Source organism: Sus scrofa, chromosome 7 (assembly GCF_054392235.1).
Source record: "Sus scrofa isolate SSC_HxYL_T2T_F1_AM1 chromosome 7, Sscrofa_HxYL_maternal_Yorkshire_Landrace_v2.0, whole genome shotgun sequence".
Lineage (NCBI taxonomy): Eukaryota > Metazoa > Chordata > Mammalia > Artiodactyla > Suidae > Sus > Sus scrofa.
In genome coordinates, this window is record NC_139389.1 from 3,020,829 (window position 1) to 3,043,376 (window position 22,548).

The following is a 22,548-nucleotide window of genomic DNA, read 5'->3' on the forward strand; positions in this document are numbered from 1 at the left end:
GACAAAGGTTTGCGTAGAATAGATCCGGCTGGATTTGTTCTTACTGCACCTTGAGTGCCCACGAGCATAAAGCCGGAGCCCTGCTGACACCACAGCAGAGACCGCGTCACCCGTGAGGCGTGTGGTGGTTCAGTGTGTGCCAACTGACAGCATCATGGGGCATCCAGATAGTTGGCCGAATGTTACTTCCGGGGGTGTCTGGGGTGTTTTCGGAGATCAGCTTTCGAGCAGATTGTCTTCCTCACTGTGGGGCCTCGTCTAACCCTTGAGGGGCGGATGAGAACAAAAAGGCTGAGAAGCAACAATTCACTCTCTCTCGGCCTGACTGTTGAGCAAGGACCCGGGGCCTCGGCCTTGGACTGAAATCGCACCACTGGCTCCTCTGGGCCTCAGGCCTTTGGACTTGAACGGAACCACAGCACCAGGCCTCCTGGGTCTACAGCTTGCAGATGGCGGGGGTTTCAGGAATTCTCAGCTTCTGTAATCACACGAGCTAGTTCATTACAATAAAAACAGATGGTAAATACCGATGGTTTGACTTAGGATTTTTCCACTTTACAATGGTGCAAAAGTGATACACACTCAGCAGAAACCATGCTTGGAATAGTGACCTTTGATCTTTCCCAGGGCCAGTGACAGGCAGTGGGATCCTCTCTCCTGATGCTGGGCAGCTCCCGGTCAGCCCCCCTCTCCAACCCCTGCCCTGGAGGGTAAACAACGGACACAATAACAATCAGCCGGTACCCAGACTCTGTTTTTCACTTTCAGGGCAGCGTCCAATAAATTACATGAGATGCTCAATGCTACATTCTAAAACAGGCTTTGTGTTAGAGCATCTCGTCTGACCGCAGGCTAGTCAGCCTAAGCGTGGTGAGCACGTCTAAGGCAGGCTGGGCTGGGCTCTGATGTTTGGTAGCCTAGGTGTAGTAAGTGTTTTTGTTTTGTTTTGTTTTTTGTCTTTTTGCTATTTCTTGGGCTGCTCCCACGGCATATGGAGGTACCCAGGCTAGGGGTCGAATCGGAGCTGTAGCCACCGGCCTACGCCAGAGCCACAGCAACGTGGGATCCGAGCCACATCTGCAACCTACACCACAGCTCACAGCAACGTCAGATCGTTAACCCACTGAGCAAGGGCAGGGATCGAACCCCCAACCTCATGGTGCCTAGTCGGATTCATTAACCACTGTGCCATGACGGGAACTCCTAAATGAATTTTTGATTTAAAATATTTTCCAATTAGAATGGGCTTATCAGGATGTAACCCCCCCATAAGTCAGGGAAGATCTGTATTTATAACATATATAAATATATTCATTATATATAATATACATTTATGTATTGTATAATGAATAGTATACATAGGTATATGGGTATATACATAAGTTACATGATACTATATATGTGTGTGTATATATTATAGAAGACTACATACATAAATACTGTATCTATGTATCTCCCTGTGTGTCTATGTATCTATCTAGCCTACTGCTTCTGCCTCTCTGGAGAACCCAGGGAGCTTGGTGGTAAAAACCGCACACAGGTTTAGAGGTGACAGGCCAGGAGGAGGAAGAAAACGCCAACCTTGGACAACAGGAAAACCAGACAAATGTTTCTACAATTATAAGAGAGGAAAATAACCCTCTTTGGTCTCCGGTCACTTCTTCAGAAGTGGGTGTGTCACACTCGGCTTCCTGCTAAATAAGATGAATAGAGCAGTACACTTGCACCCAGAGGGTGAGGATAAACCTTCCCCTCATCTAGACTCTGCAGCATATGCTTCTCTTAGTCCTTCTGGTCCCCGAGTCCCAGCAAAGTACACTACGGGAACCTGAGCATGATCTTGGCTCCTTGAAAGGGAAGCTTCTGGCGGGTTGTTGTGGTTGCTCTTACTGTTTCCCCTGCTTCAAACTTGGTGATTTGTGGATCTTTTTTTTCCCAGCAACCTCTTGACACGTGTTCCTTAATGGTCTACCAGTCTATTTTCCCATTCATAGGAATTCAACTCAGTCTTTAAAAACCCCTCTTTTATACCAGATTTTTATTTTACATGGGAAAGAGCTGAACGCGGTATTAGCCAGCAGATAGCGTTCGAAAGAAGCTAGTCAACCCTGGATTATTCCAAAGAATTAACAGCAATAAATCTTATTTCCAGCATCAACCGGGACCTCCCAAACTAAGCTTCCTGTTACTGGACTTCCTCTCAGTCGGCAGCACCCTTACGGGTCGTAACAGAGAAGGACTGGAAGGCATCTCCTGGCTTCCTGCTGGGGCCGAGGTCACATCCCGTTGACAGAGGAGGACTGGAGCAGCTGGAGGCTGTGGCGGCTCTACTGTCAGTTCCACCACCGCCCCGGAGGCCGCTCTAGGGCCGGTGCAGTTCTAAAGAGTTTAGAATCGGCTTGTCGCCTTACGCACACACACAGAGAAGAGCCTGCTGGGACTGCGCGGAAACCGCCGTGGATCTGGGCTGTGGAAAGACGCCTTCCGGGACAAGGCACAGAGCTCCCTTCATTTAGGTCTTCAACTCATCATAGCAGCTTTCAGTGTACTAGTCTCTCACCCTTTTTGTCATTTACTCCTACTTCATACTTTTATGCTGTTCTAAGTGTTGGGTTTTTTATTTTTTGTCTGTTTAGGGCCACACCTGTGATGGCGGATTTTGTCAAATACCTTCCTAGTATTGATTGAAACGATTACGTGAATATGAAATCAACCCTGCTTTCCCAGGATAAATCCCATGACCATGATATATCACCTTTTTATTTAGAGCATCGGTTTCCATTTACTAAACATTTGCTTAGAATTTTCACATCTAGGTTCACGAGGAATATTTGTAAGGTCTTCTTTCCTTCTCATATGCTAACCCCTTAGAATGAGCGAAATAACTTGCGTAGAATTGGTTTTATTTCTTCAAGTGTTCAGTAAAACTCACAACTGAAGTCTTCAGGATTATAGGATGGTTTTACCTATTTCTTTTCTTTTTTACTTCTTTTTCTGGCCACACCTCCAGCACAGGGAAGTTCCCGGGCTAGGGGTTGAATCAGAGCTGCAGCTGCGCCAGCCTACACTACAGCCACAGCCACGCTGGATCCAGACTGCATCTGCAACCTACACTGCAGCTTGTGGCAATGCCGGATCCTTAACCCACTGAGTGAGGCCAGGGGTCAAACCCACATCCTCATGGACACTGTGTCGAGTTCTTAACCTGCTGAGCCAGGAAAGAAACTCCTGCCTACTTCTTAAGCAAGTTCTGGTAATTTGTGCTTTCAAGGAATCTGTCAAGGTCACCTACGTTCTTGACGTCGTCAGCATAAGGTGATCCTAATATTGCCTGTTATTTCAGCATTTGTAGGATCTTCAGTGACGTGGCCCCCCCATTCCTTACACTGGTAACTGGTCTTCTCTTTTCTCTCTCACCAATCTGGCCGGAGAGGTGCCAATTTTATTGATTTTTCCCAAAAAACACGCTTTTAATTTTTCTCTATTGTTTTTTGTCTTTTATTTCATTGACTGGCATTTTAATCTTTATTATTCCCTTTCTTCTGCTTACTTTGCATTTAATTTGCTCTCCTTTTTCTGTCTCTTAGTGTGGAAACGGAAGTCACTGATTTGAGGCTGTTCTTTTTTTAACTTTTTTTTTTAAAGTTATTTCCCCAATACAATTTTTTCCTACTGTACAGCATGGTGACCTAGTTACACAGACATGTACACATTCTATTTTTGCATATCATCAGGCTCCATCATAAGTGACCGGACAGAGTTGCCCGTGCATTCTTCCTTTCATACAAGTAGTTAAAGCTACAAGTTTTCCTCTTAGTACTGCTTTAGGAGCAACCCACAAATTCCAGTTTTTTAAAAAGAATTCATTTCAAATTACTTCAAAAATTTCTCTTTGGATTTATGGACTTATGAGTTATTTTATTTTGTCCCCATATAATGGGGGCTTTGGGGGGAGGGCTTCAAGGATCTTTTTGCTATTGATTTCTAATTTAACTCCATATGGCCAAATAAAAATTATACAGCCTTTGAGAATTCTTAATTATTCTGCAGCTCATTGATACATTTTGAAAAATGATTCTTGATACAAGGTATTCCAGAAGTTTTCATCGCTTTTAGCTGGGAAAAAAAATTCCAGCCGTGCTGGAAGTGAGCCATGCTGCTGGGGAAGAAATTCTTTCAACTTGTTCCTTAATATACGCAGATTCCAAATCTCTCTCCTGACCCAGAATAAGGAGAGCGAGAACGCACACTCAGGAACCAGCTGGCCTGGGACTGATCTCAGACCCACGAGCAAGGGTGGCCTCGGGAAGCTTACACCCTCTGCGCTTGTTCCCTCTGATGTGAGAATTAAACAGGGTCAAAGAGGAACAGCACTTACAGCAGGAACAGGCTCTGGCAAGCAGGACGGAAGAATTTCTTTGTATTATTATGCAAAGAGGTTACAAGCAGGAGCCCGAGTCCCGCTTACCCAATGGTCCCGTGAAACCTGACCCCTGGTCATCCTGGCACCAGGCAGTAACCCTACGTGGGCTCCTACCAAAGGGACAAATCAGCCACGAACTCCCACTGGACGGCAGGCCCGGCTGCAGCCGCAGGATGGGCCCGAGTCTGGAGCAGGTGCTAAGAGAGGCTCGTCTGAGAAATGTCACCACCATCAAGTCTGAGTGAACACACGGTCCTTTTACCATCAAGCAGCATGACAACGCACATGAACAAACAGGACCCTAAATTCTGCGCTTTCTACGGGGGACAGTCATCATCTGCTCCCACAGCCATGTGAAGCCAATAGTCCCGATTGTTAAAAATCACGAAGTTGTACAAGTGCTCTCCTCCTCTGCGAAACCCGTGCTCGTTTTCTCTCCAGGAAACAGGGCTGTCGGCAAAGCCTTGAACCGCCAGTGTCACCCACGGAGCCAACTTTGGTTCATCAAAGTAGCGACTGAAAAAGACAGATAATTCTTAACAAACAGGGAGAATTTATATATTTACGTATTTATTTTTTGCTTTCCAGGGTTGCACCCTTGGCACATAGAAGTTCCCGGGCTAGGGGTCCAATCGGAGCTAAACTGCATCACAGCCACAGCAACGCGGGATCTGAGCCACGTCTTCGACCTACACCACAGCTCAGGGCAACGGTGGATCCTTAACCCACTGAGCAAGGCCAGGGATCGAGCCTGAGTCCTCATGGATGCTAGTCGGGGCTCATTTCCGCTGAGCCACAATGGGAACTCCCCTTATTTCTTACTTATTCAGTACAAGTGGTATTTTTTGATGTTCCCAGGAAGCTCAGACTTCAGGGTTTTTTTGTTTGTTTGTTTTTGCTGCACCCAGGGCATGTAGAGGTGACTTGGGGGCCTGGGACAGAATCCGAGCCACAGCAGTGCCAAGCCCTCAACCCACTGCTCCACAGTGGGAACTCTGACCTTAGCTTTTGTTTATAAAAATGAGGCGATGCAAATTAGATTCCTGGTGCTACACTATGAATTCAACAAGGGTTCATCCCCCACACGCAGCACACCGAACAGAGGTCAGCTGTCCCACCCTCCCTGTGGACGATCGCACGAGATTCGAAGAATAAAAAATCCCGCAGATGGGGTAAGAATCGCCTCCCTCCCTTCAGCAGCGCTGCTTTCGGAGTCCCCATAAACCAAGACACTGCAGAATAATTACTGAATTTCTTACTGAAAACACATCACATTTTAAAAACTTCAACCTTCTCATTGAGGAAAATCAAATTATGAAGCCAATGATTGTGAAAAAGGAGGCTGCGTTTGCGAAGGAAAACCCCCAACCCTTAAGTCTCAGGCATTTTTCGCGTGAAGACCGAGGGGCGCCAAGCTTGCCTGAGAGTCTTCGACTCGGGACTCGAGTTTGCGGACGTTTCCTTTGTGTAGCGCCGCCCAGAACGGACAACCCAACACTATAAAAACCTTGGTGTGTCCCTGACGCCCTGCGATTCACGGTGTTAGAGCTGGAGCGGACCTTGGGTGTGATGGGGACACGGGGGGCAGCTCCCTTCGCGCCCCTGTTGCCAAATGCAACATTTCGCGGCTCTCCAGGACTTAAAGAGACCACAGTGTGTTCTGTAGAGAAGGGACTTTTTTTTCTTTTTGGAGCCACTATTTTTTTTTTTTCTTTTTGGGGCCACACCTGCAGCATATGGACGTTCCCAGGGGTTGAATCAAAGCTGTAGCTGCCGGCCTACAACGCAGCTCACAGCAATGCTGGATCCCCATCTGACTGAGCGAGGCCAGGATCGAACCTGTGTCCTCAAGGCTACTAGGTGGATGCATTTCCGCGGCACCACAACCAGAATCCCCACCGCTGTCTTCTTCCATGATGTTATAAGTCAACTACACTCACACGGGGGGTGGGGGGTGGGCGTGCAGAGCAGGAAAAATGAGCACTTTGTGCTCAACCAGCACAGGGAAGTTCTGCTCTTTTCTAAGTATAGCTGATTTATAATGGGTTATTGTCAGGTTTACAACAAAGGTTGTTATTTTTTGGCTTTTTGCCATTTCTTGAGCTGCTCCCACGGCACATGGAGGTTCCCAGCCTAGGGGTCTAATGGAGCTGCAGCCACCGGCCTCTGCCAGAGCCACAGCAACACAGGATCTGAGCCGCACCTGCGACCTACACCACAGCTCACGGCAACGCCAAATCCTTAACCCACTGAGCAAGGCCAAGGATCGAACCCGCAACCTCATGGTTCCTAGTTGGATTCGTTAACCACTGAGCCATGACAGGAACTCCAGGATTCTTTAATATATACGTATCCTTATTCAGATTCCTCTGCAGTCTAGCTTATTACAGGTTATTGCATACAGTTCCTATGCTATAAGGTAGGTCCTTGTTGTTTCTCTATTTGTTTACTGGGCCACATGCACGGCATACAGAAGTTCCAGGGGCCAGGGATCAAACTCGAGCCACAGCAGCGACACCACATCCTTAACCCACTGAGCTGCCAGGGAACTCCTGTCTCTCTATTTTACATATGGTAGCGTGTTTCTCTTAGTCCCAGCCCCCCAACTTATCCCTCCCCCACCTACTCTTCGTCTCTGCACAAGGAGGGACAGCCAGCAATTTCACCAAGGGTTCCACCTCGTTTAAGGTGATCAGACTGGCGTTCCCACCGCGGAGCAACAGGGTCGTGGCATCTCCGCAGCACCAGGACGCAGGCCGGACCCCTGGCCCAGCAGTGTGGGTTAAAGGATCTGGAGCTGCTGCAGCTTCAGGGTAGGTCACACCTGTGGCTCAGCTCTGATCCCTGGCCCGGGAACTTCCATAGGCCGCAGCGCAGACAAAAAAGAAAGAAAGAAAAAAAAAAAAGGATAATATTACTGCGCCTGAGCCCAGGCAAGAGCAGAGGGGACGCGTGTGTGAGAGCATCCCGGAAACAACGGGTAGGCGCAGGACCTGAAAGGCAAAGGGCCTTCTCACCACAGCTGTTCCAACAGGAGGCATATCTTCTCTGGAAGGATGAACCCGGTGATGGTGCACAAGGAAGCTCTGGCCACCACTGTGCTTGGCTGAGGACAGCAATAGCTTGATAGGAAACTGTCAGGCTCGTTATTTCTGTAACCAAAGAAAGAACCAAAGAAAAGATGCTGAGATCCACCACCACACACCTGAAAGCACTACACCCCTATTACAAACAAGAAGCCAGCCCAAGCCCTCCAAGACCCAGGGGCCCTGGTACCCACAGCTCCGCGTGGCTGAAGACGGCGCCCAGCCAGTCAAAGAGCTCCAGGGCGCTGCAGGCCGTGTCCGGCTGGCCCCCCAGCTCGCTGCTCCGCAGCACCGGGCACTGCAGATCTGCCACCGAGCTCACTGCTATTTTTGGCCGATGCTCCTGAATTCGGTAACTGGAAAAGTACGACATCAGCGTTGATTCTTCTGCACCTTCAAACACACCAAATAAGGCCACTTGAATCGTGTAAACGAGCTTGGAGAATCCCTGAGTCCACCCCTCCCACCGGGGGGCTTCCGGAAGCAGGTAGGATGCAGTACGACCGAAGCAGGTGGTGCGAAGCCTTGTTCAAATTAGAACCATTTCGGTTCCTTTCAGCTCCTTGTGTCAAAGCTCGGTAAACACCCACCTTCTGTCACACTTTTCCTGGAAAATCATAACCCTTTCAGAGTCAACGCATACCAGTCTCATCACACATGCTTGTTTACTAAGAAACTTTTCACTTAGTAAAAAAAAACCCAAAGCATGACTTAGGTTTCAATAAAATTAGTGAACTCCATAGAGAAAGGAGCACATTTTCACACTCTATGCAAAAGGAAAGAGAGAGGAACCCAGTAACAGAGTCTCAGTCCAACTCGTCTTTAAAACCCAGGAGGAGGGAGTTCCCGTCGTGGCACAGTGGTTAACGAATCCGACTAGGAACCATGAGGTTGCGGGTTCGATCCCTGCCCTTGCTCAGTGGGTTAACGATCCGGCGTTGCCGTGAGCTGTGGTGTAGGTCGCAGACGCGGCTCGGATCCTGCGTTGCTGTGGCTCTGGCGTAGGCCGGTGGCTACAGCTCCGATTAGACCCCTAGCCTGGGAACCTCCATATGCCACGGGAGCGGCCCAAGAAATAGCAAAAAAAATAAAAAAAAAATAAAATAAAATAAAAAATAAAACCCAGGAGGAGGGAGTTTCCACCGTGGCTCAGCAGTAACAACTGGACTAGGATCCATGAGGACACGGGTTCGATCCCTGGCCTCGCTCAGCAGATGAAGGATCCGGCACTGCCGTGAGCTGTGGTGTAGGTGGCAGATTCGGCTCGGATCTGGTGTGCTGTGGCTGTGGTGTAGGCCGGCAACTGCAGCTCCTATATGGCCCCTAGCCTGGGAACTTAAATATGCCACAGGTGTGGCCCTAAAAAGACAAAAAAAGAAAAAGGGAGAAAAAGAAAACCCAGGAGGAGAGCTCCCCGGTGGCCTCAAGGTTAAGGATCCACCATTGGCACTGCCGTGGTGTGGACTGGATCCCTAGCACAGGAACGTCTGCATGTTGTGGGCACGGCCAAAACTCATAAATAAACAAATAGGATAAAGTGTGTCCTGAAGGACTGGAAGAGGAAGGAGCAGCGCCCCGGAGCAGAGAGCAGGCTTCCTTACTGTGCAGCGTGTTAGAAACCCGCTCTCCCTCCCCACAGGGCAGAGGTCAGCAGGCTCACTGTCCTGGATCAGAGACCTGACCTCCTGAGCCTCCAGGTTCCCCTCTTATAACGCATCCTACCGCCTGAGCCGGCATCACCTGCCCACCACGCAGTCCCTGCAGGAAGCAGGACCTGGGGGTTGGGGCAGACGCAGAAGCTCTGGCCACCACTGCTCTGTCCTAGGGCTCAGCACCCACGAGATCATACGGCCTAACTTCAGAGCCTGCAAAGAGGGTGAAATCTCAGCTCTTCCACAGGTCCTGACAAGCCCTTAAAATACACAGGAGCCTGAGGAACGCAGAGCTCTCCAGAACCCGGTGTAAAGGAGGCCGTCCCTCATGAAGGCTTCCGGCCACCGAGAGGTCAGCCCTCTGCCCTCTGTCTGCACCACACCAGGAGCAGCACCACAGTTTGGAGGCCCTGCGGCTCCCACTGAGTACAGATTCCCTGGAGGTGCCGTCAGAGGGCCTCTCTCCAGGATGGAGCGATGGGCTCCCGTCTTCCCCCAGCGCACCGCCAAGATCTGGTTCATTGTAATCTTGGTTTGGAACAAATATATACTTTTTTTTTTGCTTTTTCGGGCTGCTGCCTCGGCATATGGAGGTTCCCGGGCTAGGGGTCAAGTCGGAGCCACAGCTGCCGGCCTACACCACAGCCACAGCAATGTGGATCCGAGCTGTGTCTGCGACCTACACCCCAGCTCATGGCAACACTGGACCTTGACCCCCTGAGCAAGGCCAGGGATTGACCCCACTGCCTCATGGATACTAGTTGACTCATGGATACTAGTCGGCTTCGTTACTGCTGAACCACAGTGGGAACGCCCTAAAGATGCGGGCGGATTAAATTATCTCGTGAACATCAAACTCTGAACTACATGTATTGTTCCAATCAGTTAAAAGTGACAACAAATTTAATCTGACATTGAATGCTGCGCCTGATTACTACCCTGCAAAAAGGAATTAGCAGTTTGCGTATATCACTGTAATTGGTGTTATTTTATCTTACTTTATTTATTTTTTTTTGTCTTTTTAGGGCCACACCTGCAGCATATGGAGGTTCCCAGGCTAGGGGTCAAATCGGAGCTACAGCTGCCAGCCTACACCATAGCTCACGGCAACCCCACTGAGTAAGGCCAGGGATTGAACCTGCGTCCTCATGGATGCTAGTCAGATTCGTTTCCACTGAGCCACGATGGAACTCCAAATTGGTGTTATTTTAAAACTCTCCAGCCGAGGCTGTTGGAGGGAAACTGGAGGAAGAAAGGAGAGAAACGGAAAATGGCGAGCTGCTCTGAGCCTCCGAGCTCTGGGTCGACACAGAAGCCGAGGAGATGGAGGCAGACGGATGCACGCCTAGATGGCCCTGGACGCAGCTCTCGGGAACGGCACCTTTCGTTAAGTCGAAACAGCGTAAAGCAAAAAAGGCCAATTACCTTAGGACACATCTTGCTAACAGATGCACAAAATAAATCGAGATGAGGCACAGACGCTCAGACACAGTTCAAAGCCCTGGTGGCTGGAGGCTGAGATGCTGTGTGGTTCTGGTGGGGCCACTCTTGCTGCTGGAAGGCCACTGCCCCTCAGACGGCTTTGCTACAAAACCCACGCTCGACCCTACCTAGTTCCGCTCTCCTTGTAAAGTCAAGGAGTAGAAAGTGAACCTTCAAAGAGCAGGTGGTGTGTATCCATCTGGATATACAACATCCCCGTGTAACCACCGCTGCACATCTGGACACATGACATCCCTGACCGTCGGGGTGAATCAGCGTCCCAGCCTCCCCGACTCCCCCTTTAATGAGCAATTAGATTTAAAAATCGCTGGATCGTCTCACAATTTATTTTTCATACCTGTTTGATGCCACGCCAAAAGGAAATCAAACCTCAACGGCTTCTTTTCTTTGAAGGCCCAGGATACTCTTTCATACTTCTTAGAGGCCGGGTGAAAGGATAAATCCATCAAATCAATGGAAACGACTTTGAAAAACAGAAAGAGGAACAGACAATGCATTCACACACACAGCCCACACTGTGCAAAGCATGCCGACTGAAGTCATCGGGTGCTTTGAAAAAAAATTTTTTTTTTCTTTTTTTTTGTCTTTTTGCCATTTCTTGGGCCGCTCCCGCGGCATATGGAGGTTCCCAGGCTAGGGGTCTAATCGGAGCTGTAGCTGCCAGCCTACGCCAGAGCCACAGCAATGCCAGATCTGAGCTGTGTCTGTGACCTACACCACAGCTCACGGCAACGCCGGATCCTTAACCCACTGAGCAAGGGCAGGGACTGAACCCGCAACCTCATGGTTCCTAGTCAGATTCGTTAACCACTGCGCCACGACGGGAACTCCTGCTTTGAAAATTTTATGGATAAAAAGTTCCTTTGTCCTTCTTGCCTGCCCTTTGGTTTACTACATCAAAATTCTGCCTTTAAGGGCATTTCTGGCATTAAGAGCTAAGCACAACAAACATTTTACTTCATTTTTAGATTTTATTGGAGGGAGTTCCTATTGGGGCTCAGCGGTTACAAACCTGAAGAGCATCCCTGAGGCTGTGGGTTTGATCCCTGGCCTTGCTCTGTGGGCTAAGGATCCGGCGTTGCTGGGGCTGTGGTGTAGGCTGGCAGCTGCAGCTCCAATTTGACCCCTAGCCTGGGACCTTCCATATGCCTCGGGTGTGGCCCTAAAAAGCAAATAAATAAATAAATAAATAAATTTGATTGGCGTGTAGCTGACAGACAATGTTATGTCAGCTTCAGGTGTACAGCTAAGTGATTCAGTTATCCACACACATACATCTATTCTTTTTCAGAATATAGGTTATTACAGAATATTGAGAAGAGCTCCCTGTGCTATTCAATCCTTGTTAGTTACCTATTTCACACAGAATAGTGTGCACACGTTAACCCCAAACTCCTAATTAGCCCTCCCCCAAACGACGTTTCCCCTCTGGTAGCCCTAAGTTTGCTTTTGAAACCTGTGGGTCCGTTTCTACCGCAGACGTGTTCAGTTCACTCTCTTCCTAGTCTAAGACCAAGGGCAGATGCCCCTCTGACCTGCCTGTGGCGGTGGCAGCCCTCACTAGGGGTGTTCAAGCCAGACCCTCAGCAGCTCTATGTCTCTTCACTCGTGGGTGAATTTCTACTAGCATTCATCAAATTTGGGGAAATTAAAGGAAGTTCTTTATGAAGAACGAGGTGGGTGCATCCTTTGAATTTCTGACCCAAAACCTATACACCTAATGGACCACGTGCAGGGCTAGGATCTTGCCAAGGTGCAGCCGAAGCTGAAGGCAAACAGACGCTCGCAGCATCTCGTCCTCTCTGACGCCCAACCGAGAGCCCCCGGAGGCAGGAGCTCTAAAGGCAAGAAAGAGCCACACTTTTTCTGACCAAGAGAATAGAGGCAATTCAAACATTTAGATTTAAATTGCCTCAGGAAGACAACTACCTAGCTAGAAACCGACGGGGCGAGTGTAATACTCACTAAATTTCATGATTTTCCTGCCAGAATACCGAGACGGACGACCCTGAAGTCCAGTTTCTTCATAAGTGTCTTTATCCAGTGATAAAATTAATTTCCCTATAATCAAATAATAATTCCCATATGAGATGTTGAAAATAATATGTGTTCTCTAAGAGAAACCAAGGCAAATTGTGCAGTTAAATACCAGGGCACACAAGGACTCTTACTTAAGATTCAAGGATATTATTATGTATTAATACATACATCTTCTTATAATACGAGGGTACCGTTTATACATATTTATATTTTACAATATGAAGGTATTATTTAAACATTATATGTATAAAGAAATTATTTATTACAGTGAAATTAGAATTACCTAAATTTCTACTGAAAGAATAAATAAATGTATAAATGAATACAGTTCTTTGTATAGAATGTTTTTTTAAAACATTAAAAATGGTAGATTAAAAAAAAAAAAAAAAAATGGTAGATTAGGAGTTCCCGACGTGGCTCGGCGGAAACAACTCCGACTAGGAACCATGAGGTTGCGGGTTTGATCCCTGGCCTCCTCAGTGGGTTACGGATGTTAACCTCAGCTCACGGTAAGGTGCTGCCATGAGCTGTGGTGTAGGTTGCAAACGTGGCTCGGATCCTATGTTGCTGGGGCTGTGGTGTAGGCCGGCAGCTGTAGCTCCGATTGGACCCCTAGTCTGGGAACCTCCATTTGCCATCAGTGCAACCCTAAAAAGCAAAGCAAAAAAAAAGGTAAATTAAAACTTCATGCACTACAATCGAGAGCTGTCTATGACATACAGTTTGGGAAAAAGGCAAAACGAGAAAATGGAGTACGACAGGTATTTTATAAAAAAAGAACCACCCGGGGGACTTCTCGCTGTGGTGCCACGGGTTAAGGATCTGGTGGTGTTGCAGCTGCAGCTCAGATTCGATCCCTGGACTGGGAACTTCCCTATGCCGCAGGTGCAGCCAGGCCGGGGTCTGTGTGTCTATAAATTCACAGAACACGTCTAGAAGAATAAACAGCACCCTGCTAACAACAGTTCTTCCAGGAAGGGGAGTGAGTTCGGAGGGAAGGGGATGAAGGGGGCTTCCACTCTTCCCCTGGAGCCCTGGCATTTTCTTTTTTACAGGGCGTACTTCCTTTACAATTACAGACAGAATGAAAAACGCAAGTCGTTACCGTTGGGCAGGAGGGCGGCAGCGTTATCCTCGTCGATGTTCGCGTTGTACGTTAGGGCAGAGCACGAACCTGGAAACGAAAAGCCCAGAGGAGAACGAAGGCGAGAAAAAAAAGGCCACTCCTGCAAAGGCTGCTGGAGTATTTTCACGTGATGACACCATCTTCCGGGTCACTGCTCCAGCTCCAGCTCCCTCAGGGGCCCTCCGACCCGACAAAGCAAAGCTGGAGGACACGAAGGCCAAGCATGGCTCGTCCACGTCGGCGCCCGGGGCCTGCTGGTGCCCGCGGACTCTACCATCGCACAGAAAATGGACTCAGGATGGAGTGCGTACCCTTGGGGATGCTGGCAGAGAGGCAGGAGGTGAGCGGGTAGGTGACTGTGCACACCTGAGAGGGAGAGGCCAGGTGAAGACTCAACTGCGCCAGGAACTTGCGTTCAAGTCAAGAAAGCTACTCAGGAGTTCCTGTCGTGGCTCAGCAGGAAGGACTCTGACGCGCCTCCAGGAGGAGACAGGTTCAATGCCTGGCCTCGCTCAGTGGGTTAAGGATCTGGCATTTTGCCGTGAGCTGTGGTCTGTCACAGACGTAGCTTGGATCCCGCGTTGCTGTGGCTGTGGTGTAGGCCAGCAGCTGTAGCTCCGATTCAACCCCCAGGCTGGGAACTTCCATATGCCGCAGGTGTGGCCCCCGCCACAAAAAAAGCAGAAACCACCATCTAATGAGCGCACACACTGGGAGATGAAGGGACCACACAGACGGTCTCTGCCAGCCCTACTCAAACAGGAGAAGCGGCAGCTCCCGTGCAGTTCAGCAGGTTAAGGATCTAGTGTTGTCGCTGCAGTGGCTCAGGTCGCTGCTGTGACTTGGGTTTAATCGCTGGCCTGGGAACTTCTACACGCCGAGGGCATGGCCAAATAAATAAATAAATGAGTTCCCGTCAGGGCTCAGCACTTAAGAACATGACTCAGCCGTTAGTATCCATGAGGATTTGGGCTGCATCCCTGGCCCCGCTCAGTGGGTTAAGGACCTGGCGTTGCTGTGGCGGTGGTGTAGGCCGGCAGCTATAGCTCCAATTCAACCCCTAGCCTGGCAACCTCCATATGCCCTGGTTGTGGCCCTAAAAAAAAAAAGCCCTAAAGAAACAAATAAATAAAAAAACAAGAAGAACTCTAGTACTTTGGTGCCCTCCCCCTGGATGTCATCTCACCACATTCACAGACACTACACGGCTTTTCTTACCTTTCTTTACAAAAGTATTAATGAATTCGTGGGTGATTAATTCATGAAGAGGTAAATCCTTCACAGAGTAATAAGGTCCAAACGCCATGACCAGGTCTTTCAGTTCTTTTGAGAGTATCCCACATTCAGGAATCAGAAAGGAAACCTATTGGTAGGCAGAATATAACAAGGCTTATTTTTAAAAGCTGAAGTATAGTGGACTTATAGCATTGTGTTCGTTTCACATGTAGAGCAGAGTGCGTGCGTGTTTTTGTAGATTTTAGTCCACGACACAGTTTAAACAAGTTTGACTTTCGTATAGATCAACACCCAGGTTTTTTCATTTCTGTATTGATGAGCAAAACAATTTTAATGGAAAGCTCTGGCTTTTGTCTTATGTTCTGCAAATGAACGATGTATTTTCGGTCCTGTTCCTTTCACTACATGAATTAACTTTTAGGAAAATATGGTACAAGTGCACATCCCCAGATCTGCGTAGCGGACAGCGGAATATCCCTACACCTGGTACCAGGCTGGAACCAAAGGAACTGTCCCTTAGGGCATAAGGAATTTAGGGACGCCAATTATTATGAGGCTTCAAAGAAGCAGAAGTCTGCTGGATGTTTCCACTTTTCAGGTAGAAAAACTCTACAGATGAGACCGGGGAGGTAAGGAACACATCCCAGGCTGCCTGTGACGAGCTCTCCATCCAAAGCAGAGATACTCAACCTGAAAGATTTCAAATGCTGCCCAAGTGCTCCACACCCTGAAAAACCACGCACCCAAAGCTGGGACACCAGTCTGGCCCAGAGGAACCAGCGTCACCACTTGTGTCTGAGGATGGGGCCGGTCAGGCCCGAGTTGAAATTAGGCTCATCGATTTAAAGTATAAAAGGCTTAAGCCATTTTCATTTTAAGGTTTTTTGAAGCCCCCTCCACTTAAATGGGTTGGTGAAGCTGGCCCACCAGACACTTGCCTGGGAGCTACAGAAGTTTTCTACTCTCAGCAGATGCTGGATAAACCAATAATTAACCTCCCTGGTGCCTCGCCCGCCGCAACCACGAAAAAGGCGCCCCGTGAGCTTGACCTTTTCACGAGGCAACAGCGAACATCGCTCTTACGTGCTCGCGAGCAGGGCCACCTCGGCGCCTTTCTGCCAAAGAGATGGCGAGAAGGTTCGCTTCCGTGGGACATCGCGGAAGGCACCAAGCAAAAGGCACAGTGTCTCAGACGTCTAACCAGGGCCGAGGGGCGGATCAGAACAGCCAGCAGCCTCCCGGCCAGACGGCGCGCGGTGCTCAGGAAAGACCCCCGCGGGCGGGCGCACTGGGAAAGGAAACCGGTTTGTGGAAGAGCGAGTCCGGTTCGGACCACGTGCGGGGCATTGCCCGCCTACCCCCGGCCCCGCCCCTCCCGGGACGCGCCCAATCTGCGACCCGGTGGGAACAAGCGGCCAGCCGCACGCCGCCCCGCTCCTTCCTCCAACGGCGGGACACCGCCCCGCGCCGGCGCATCCTGGGAGTTGTAGTCCTGTAGCGGGGCAAACCGCAGACCCGAACAGGCTAGGAGACTACAGTTCCCAGCATGCCTGGAGAGGCCCAAGCCCCTCCGCACGCCGAGGGCGGGCTCCCGAGGAAGAGAGCCCGGCTGTCCCAAGCCTCCCTCTCCTCCGCGCTATGGAGCTCGGTTCGCGGTCTCAGGGCGGAGACTTACCCTGTAATTGTAATAGTGCGTCTCCACGATATGCCGGTGGCGCGACTTGTCGTGGCCGAAGTTGGACTTCTCGCAGACCAGCAAGTGCCGGGGAACCTCCCGCAGCCTGCACAGCGTGGCCATACTCTCCCCGCGCGGGCCCTGCCGGGGCTCGGCTAGCCCCGCCCCTCCTCGCCCGCCCCGCCCCTTCGCCGCGGGCATGCGCAGTGCCTGCAGGCCACACGTGTTCAGGCGGCCAGGGTAGGGGCGGGGCTGACGCAGAGTGCGGGACTAGGCTGACAGTGAACCCAGGGCAAAACTCGCTGGTGGGTACTGGGAAGGTGCGCTGCCCGAAATGAATGCTCTTGCCTGAATCCTTTCTCTAGACTGGGGTTGCTCCTTCCCAAGTTCTACACAAACTTTTGCGTAGAAAGGTAGTACTCAGTACCTTCAATAGGACTCCTTAAGACTTCTTCCGAGTTAATTTTTCTTTTTTTTTTTTGTCTTTTTGCTATTTCTTGGGCCGCACACGCGGCATATGGAGGAGGTTCCCGGGCTAGGGGTCCAATCGGAGCTGTAGCCGTCGGCCTACACCACAGCCACAGCAACACAGGTTCCGAGCCGCGTCTGCAACCTACACCACAGCTCACAGCAACACCGGGTCCTTAACCCACTGAGCAAAGTCAGGGATTGAACCCGAAATCTCATGGTTCCTAGTCGGATTCGTTACCACTGCGCCATGATGGGAACTCCCCAGAACTACTTTTAACATCCTTTTTTACATATCTTTTTGGAACTTTTTTTGGCTGCTCATGTGGCATGTGAACGGAACCTGAGCTACAGCAGTGACCCCAGCCGCTGCAGTGACAACTTCAGACCTTAGTCCACTGCTCCAGGCGGGAATCCCCTTTTGCAACTTTGTTTTTGTTTTTAGGGCTGCACCCGCTGGCATATGGAGGTTCCCAGGCTAGAGGTCAAATCCGAGGTGTAGCTGCTGGCCTACACCACAGCCACAGCAATGTGGAACTGCTTTTAATAATTTGTTGCTCTTGGAGGTTATAGTGATAACTCATTTTTCCATCTAATTTTTCTGCTTAACTCCAAGTACTGTACTACTCCACGCTTTTCAAACTGGAGGATGCACAGCCCCAGTTCTACACAGAGGATGCAAACAGAGTATTTGTGATACACCTTTCTGGAGCATTAATTTTACTAAAAGATTTGGAAGGACAGAAGTTAAGTGATTTAGGGGGTAAGTATTTGCAATTCCAAAACTAAGACGGAATTCCCGTTGTGGCTCAGCGGAAACAAATCCGACTAGTATCCATGAAGATGTGTGTGTGATGCCTGGCCTCATTCAGTGGGTTAAGGGTCCTGCGTTGCCGCGAGCCGTGGCGTAGGCCGGCAGCTGTAACTCTGATTCAACAACCCCTAGCCTAGGAACCTCCAGGGTGGGGCCCTAAAAAGCAAATATATATATATATATATATATATATAATAAAACGAAGACAGACTGGAAAATCTTCTGCCATTAATGTCAGCGACCTATGCCTCAAATGTCAGATTATCTCAGAGCACTCTAAGCAAAACCTATTTTCCATTATTTTAAGTAGGAGAAAGAAGGAATAGCAAGTCAATCAAACAACTACCAATATCCTAAATCACAATATGGCATCTAGATGTAACTTATGAATATTGTATTAGAATATAAAATACTTAAAGCAATACTTCTTGGTTACCACACAATTCAATAGCAGTTGCTTCTCAACAACTATTGAACAACACCTGATCCTTCAACCCACGGAGACAGGCTAGGGATCGAACCCGCGTCCTCATGAATGCTAGTCAGATTCGTTTCCACTGAGCCATGACAGGAATTCCTGATCCTATTCTTAAAAACTTACTAAATAAATAAACTTACTAAATACAAAGATTTGGCACATAATATTTGGAATTTTTTTCAATTTTTTTTGAAAAAAAATTATGGCATTACCATTGTGGCTCAGCAGTGACAAATCCAACCAGTATCCATGAGGATGTGGGTTCGATCCTTGGCCTCACTCAGTGGGTTAAGGATTCCAAGTTGCTGTGGTTGTGGGGTAGGCCGGCAGCTGCAGCTCTAATTTGACCCCTAGCCTGGGAACTTCCATATGCCATAGGTGCAGCCATAAAAAAAAGAAAAGACAAAAAGAAGACAAAACCTAATTCCATGTGCAAGGATGGGCTCTAGCTCCAGACTCATGCACTGTGCTCTTCTCCCAGCCATGGACTGCCATCGGGGTTTCTGAGATTAGAAGCTAAAAATGCCCTACAAATAAGAAATGCTGGAGAGGATGTGGAGAAAAGGGAACCCTCCTACATGGTTGGTGGGAAGGCTAACTCGGTACGGCCGCTATGGAGAACAGTCTCCAGTCAGAAAACTAAGGATCGAGTAATGGTATGATCCAGCAATCCCACTCCTGGGTATATCATATACCCAGACAAAACTATCATTCAGAAAGATACATGCAGGAGTTCCCGTCGTGGCGCAGTGGTTAACGAATCTGACTAGGAACCATGAGGTTGCGGGTTCGGTCCCTGCCGTTGCTCAGTGGGTTAAGGATCCGGTGTTGCCGTGAGCTGTGGTGTAGGTTGCAGACGCGGCTCGGATCCCGCGTTGCTGTGGCTCTGGCGTAGGCCGGTGGCTACAGCTCCGATTCAACCCCTAGCCTGGGAACCTCCATATGCCGAGGGTGCGGCCCAAAGAAATAGCAAAAAGACAAAAAAAAAAAAAAAAAAAAAAAGAAAGAAAGAAAGAAAGATACATGCAAGCCAAAAAAAAAAAAAAAAAAAAAAGGACAGTAAAAAGGAGTTCCTGTTGTGGCTCAGCAGAAACAAATCTGACTAGCACCCATGTGGACGCAAGTTCAATTCCAGGCCTCACTTAGTGGGTTAACGATCTGGCGTTGCTGTGACCTCTGGTGTAAGTCGCAGACAAGGCTTGGCTCTGGTGTTGCTGTGGCTGTGGCGAAGGCTGGTGGCTGCAGCTCCGTTTTGACCCCTAGCCTGGGAACTTCCATGTGCCAGGGTACAGCCCTAAAAAGACAAAAGACAAAAGAAACAAAAGCAAACCAGAAAGATACATCTACCCCTACATCCATAGCAGCACTATTCACAGTAGCCAAGACATGGAAGCAACCTAAATGTTCATTGACATAGGAGTGGATGGAGAAGATACAGTACCTGTGTACACAGTGGAATACTACTCAGCCATAAAAACAAATGAAATGATGCCATTTGCCGCAACATGGATGCAACAAAGTGAAGTAACCCAGAAAGAGAAAGACAAATACCATATAATACCATTTACATGTGGAATCTAAAATATGACACAAATGAAGCTATCTACAAAACAGAGACAGACCCACAGACAAGCAGAACAGACTTGTGGTTGCCAAGAGGATGGGGTTGGGGGAGGGATGGAGTGGGAGGCTGGGGTGAGCAGGTGTGAGCTCTTATACCCAGAGGGGCTAAACATCAAGGTCCTACGTCTAACACAGAGAACTCTATGCAGTGTCCTACGATGAGCCATAATGGAGAAGAATACTGAAGGACGTATATGTATGTATGACAATGACTTTGCTGTACAGCAACAGTTAATACAACTATACTTCAGTAAAATAAATTTTTTTAAAAAAAGAAACTGGAAATGTTGGGGAACAATAGAAAGAAAAATTTTGTGCTTTCTGAGAGCTGAAAACTTACTTTCAACCTTGTTCCTTAATCCCCCTGGAGGACGACAATCTATGAGAAATGGAAACAGGGGCCGGGGCCAGTCCTTGACAAGCTACTAAATAGGAACTGTCTTGAAGACAAGGACAGTGTTGTCACACACTTGTGCAAACCCCGTGCAAAATGAGGTCAAATCTTAGCATGATGTTCAAGCGAATATATTTTAAAATTAAACCTTAAATTTAAGGTTATACTGGGCTAAAGAGCTTTGTTAAATCCTTTATTTACAAATGGAAACAAAAAACAGACTAGTCTAAAATTTCAGATGGCATAACTTGGCCTCTGGTCTTTTGAGGACACAGGCTGAGCTTTGAAAATGGAGGCCATCCTTAAAAAACAAACAAAAATAAATTAATAGATAAATAAAAATAAATTAATGGAAAATTTTACAGGCGGTGTTCCCACTGTGGCACCATGGGATGGGTGTGTTTGGGGAGCAATGGGATGCAGGTTCGAGCCCTGGCCAGCACGACAGGATAAGGATTCAATGCTGCTGCAGCTGTGGCTTAGGTTGCAACTACAGCCCAGATCTGATTCCTGGCCTGGGAATTCCACATGCTCTGGGGCAGCCAAAAAAGGAAAAACAAATTTAAAAAGGAAAGCAAATAAAAGGTGGCAATCCTCTAAGGCAGCTGTGTTTAGGAGAAATAGAATGTGAGCCACAGCTATAGTTTTAAATTTCCTAATAATTACATTAAACAAAAGAAACCAGTGAAATTGATTGTAATTTGCTTAACCCAATATACCCAAACTTATCATTTTAATGTGCAATCAATATAAGATTTAATGAAATGTTTTACAGTCTTTTGTGATGTGGACTCGATCTTTGAAATTCACTCTATTTCATACTAACGCTATGTCATAATTCACACCAGTCACTCCAGGCTTAGTGCCCACATATTGCAAGTGTCCACTATATTGGGAGTGCAGCTTTAGGGGCTCTGACTCCCCCTGACCTCAGGGGGGTAAAGTGCTTGAACTCCGCCGTCTCTGCCAGAGGTGAGGGAACACCCCCTCCTACCAGCATCTCTCCTCAGACCCAAGGTGGGGAGACAGCATTGAATTTGGTGTGGGAGCCGAGGGGTGCAAGCGGGAAGCTTCCAAGGGTTAAGCACTGCCTCCCAACTACTTCTCAGCCTGAGATCATTCCCTCTTTCCAGAGATCAAAAGCAAAAGAAGGAAGATGGGGCCCCACAGAGGAGGGAGCCCCTTGTCTTAAAATCTGTCCACAGCCCTGACCTCCCGAGTTTAGATTTGGAGAGAACAGATCAAAGGCAAACTTCTTATTTTGCAGGCTGCCCTTGGGCCCTAGTGGTCAGACTGGTCGCCTCTTTCCTCCTGTGGGTGGGGCACTGTATGCACTGAAGCGCCAATCATGCCAATCATAGGCGTGCATGTCTACATGAAACACTGGGGAAAGGAAATCGGCATCTATTGGGTGCCTATTGTTGGCCAAGTAACTTGGGATGAATATACCACTGATGCTTGGCATCCTCTCTGCAGTAGGCATATGTATTAGTTAGCTCTTGCTGCATAACAACCACTCCAGTACTCACTTACCTCATGATTAATCTGGTCAGCAGTTTAAGATGATCCCAGCTGGGCTCCTTCATGTGTGTGTGGTCAGCTGTGGGTTGACTGGGGGCTCAGCTTCTGGGGGTGAGCTGGCTGTCAGTTGGGCAACTTGGTTCTATGCCCCACAGCATCTCATCCTCCAGCAGGCTGATGTGAGCTTGCTGTGACGGAGATGGCAGGGTTCTGAAAGCAGAAGCAGAAGCATCCAAGACCTTTTAAGCCTAGGTCCCAAACTGGCATAGTAGTTTACCCACTGCATTCCACTGGTCAGCCTTGATGCAAGGTCTGGGGGACAGATTCTGCCTCTCAGTAGGAGCACCTGCAAAATCACACTGCAAAGGGTGTGGCTACAGGGAGGGATGAAGAATCATTGCCTTTAGAAGGAAAATTTTACAGATCAGAGAAAAAACTTCTAGACTGTTCACAGCTTATAACAAGTCATATGCTTTATTCTACCCTTGGGGGTACACCATTAGTTCCTC

General features: G+C 48.5%; 1 protein-coding gene across 8 annotated transcripts; it reads right to left on the reverse strand.

Annotated features, from left to right (window-relative positions):
• Positions 1 to 3,474: 3,474 nt before the first annotated feature.
• Positions 3,475 to 22,187, reverse strand: RPP40 (ribonuclease P/MRP subunit p40). Of its 8 annotated transcripts, none has more exons than XM_021100135.2 (9): positions 22,052 to 22,187; positions 16,150 to 16,354; positions 15,049 to 15,193; positions 13,810 to 13,878; positions 12,630 to 12,725; positions 11,002 to 11,127; positions 7,704 to 7,902; positions 7,441 to 7,575; positions 3,475 to 4,939 (listed from the first exon to the last, which is right to left on the reverse strand). In XM_021100135.2, exons 3-9 carry the CDS (start codon positions 15,134 to 15,136, stop codon positions 4,741 to 4,743), a joined length of 912 nt encoding a protein of 303 aa, XP_020955794.2. In that variant the 5' UTR covers positions 15,137 to 15,193; positions 16,150 to 16,354; positions 22,052 to 22,187; the 3' UTR covers positions 3,475 to 4,740. The 8 variants fall into 8 exon arrangements, 6 of the variants coding, with proteins under 6 accessions (XP_020955794.2, XP_084823426.1, XP_005653505.2 ...); XM_084967300.1 differs by lacking the exon at positions 16,150 to 16,354 and adding an exon at positions 19,226 to 19,429 and having other exon boundaries at positions 15,049 to 15,413; positions 21,034 to 22,187; XM_005653448.4 differs by lacking the exon at positions 22,052 to 22,187 and adding an exon at positions 16,742 to 16,898.
• Positions 22,188 to 22,548: the final 361 nt, after the last annotated feature.

What these genes read in the sequence shown, in the direction of transcription:
- RPP40 (XM_003128155.5), bottom strand. Translation starts at nt 16,864, where the DNA reads ATGGCCACGCTGTGCAGGCTGCGGGAGGTTCCCCGGCACTTGCTGGTC. An exon ending in TGCCGCCCTCCTGCCCAACG is followed by an intron (nt 12,726 to 13,809) that starts GTAACGACTTGC and finishes ATTTGATTATAG; the next exon opens with GGAAATTAATTTTATCACTG. An exon ending in GTCTTCAGCCACGCGGAGCT is followed by an intron (nt 7,576 to 7,703) that starts GTGGGTACCAGG and finishes CTTTGGTTACAG; the next exon opens with AAATAACGAGCCTGACAGTT.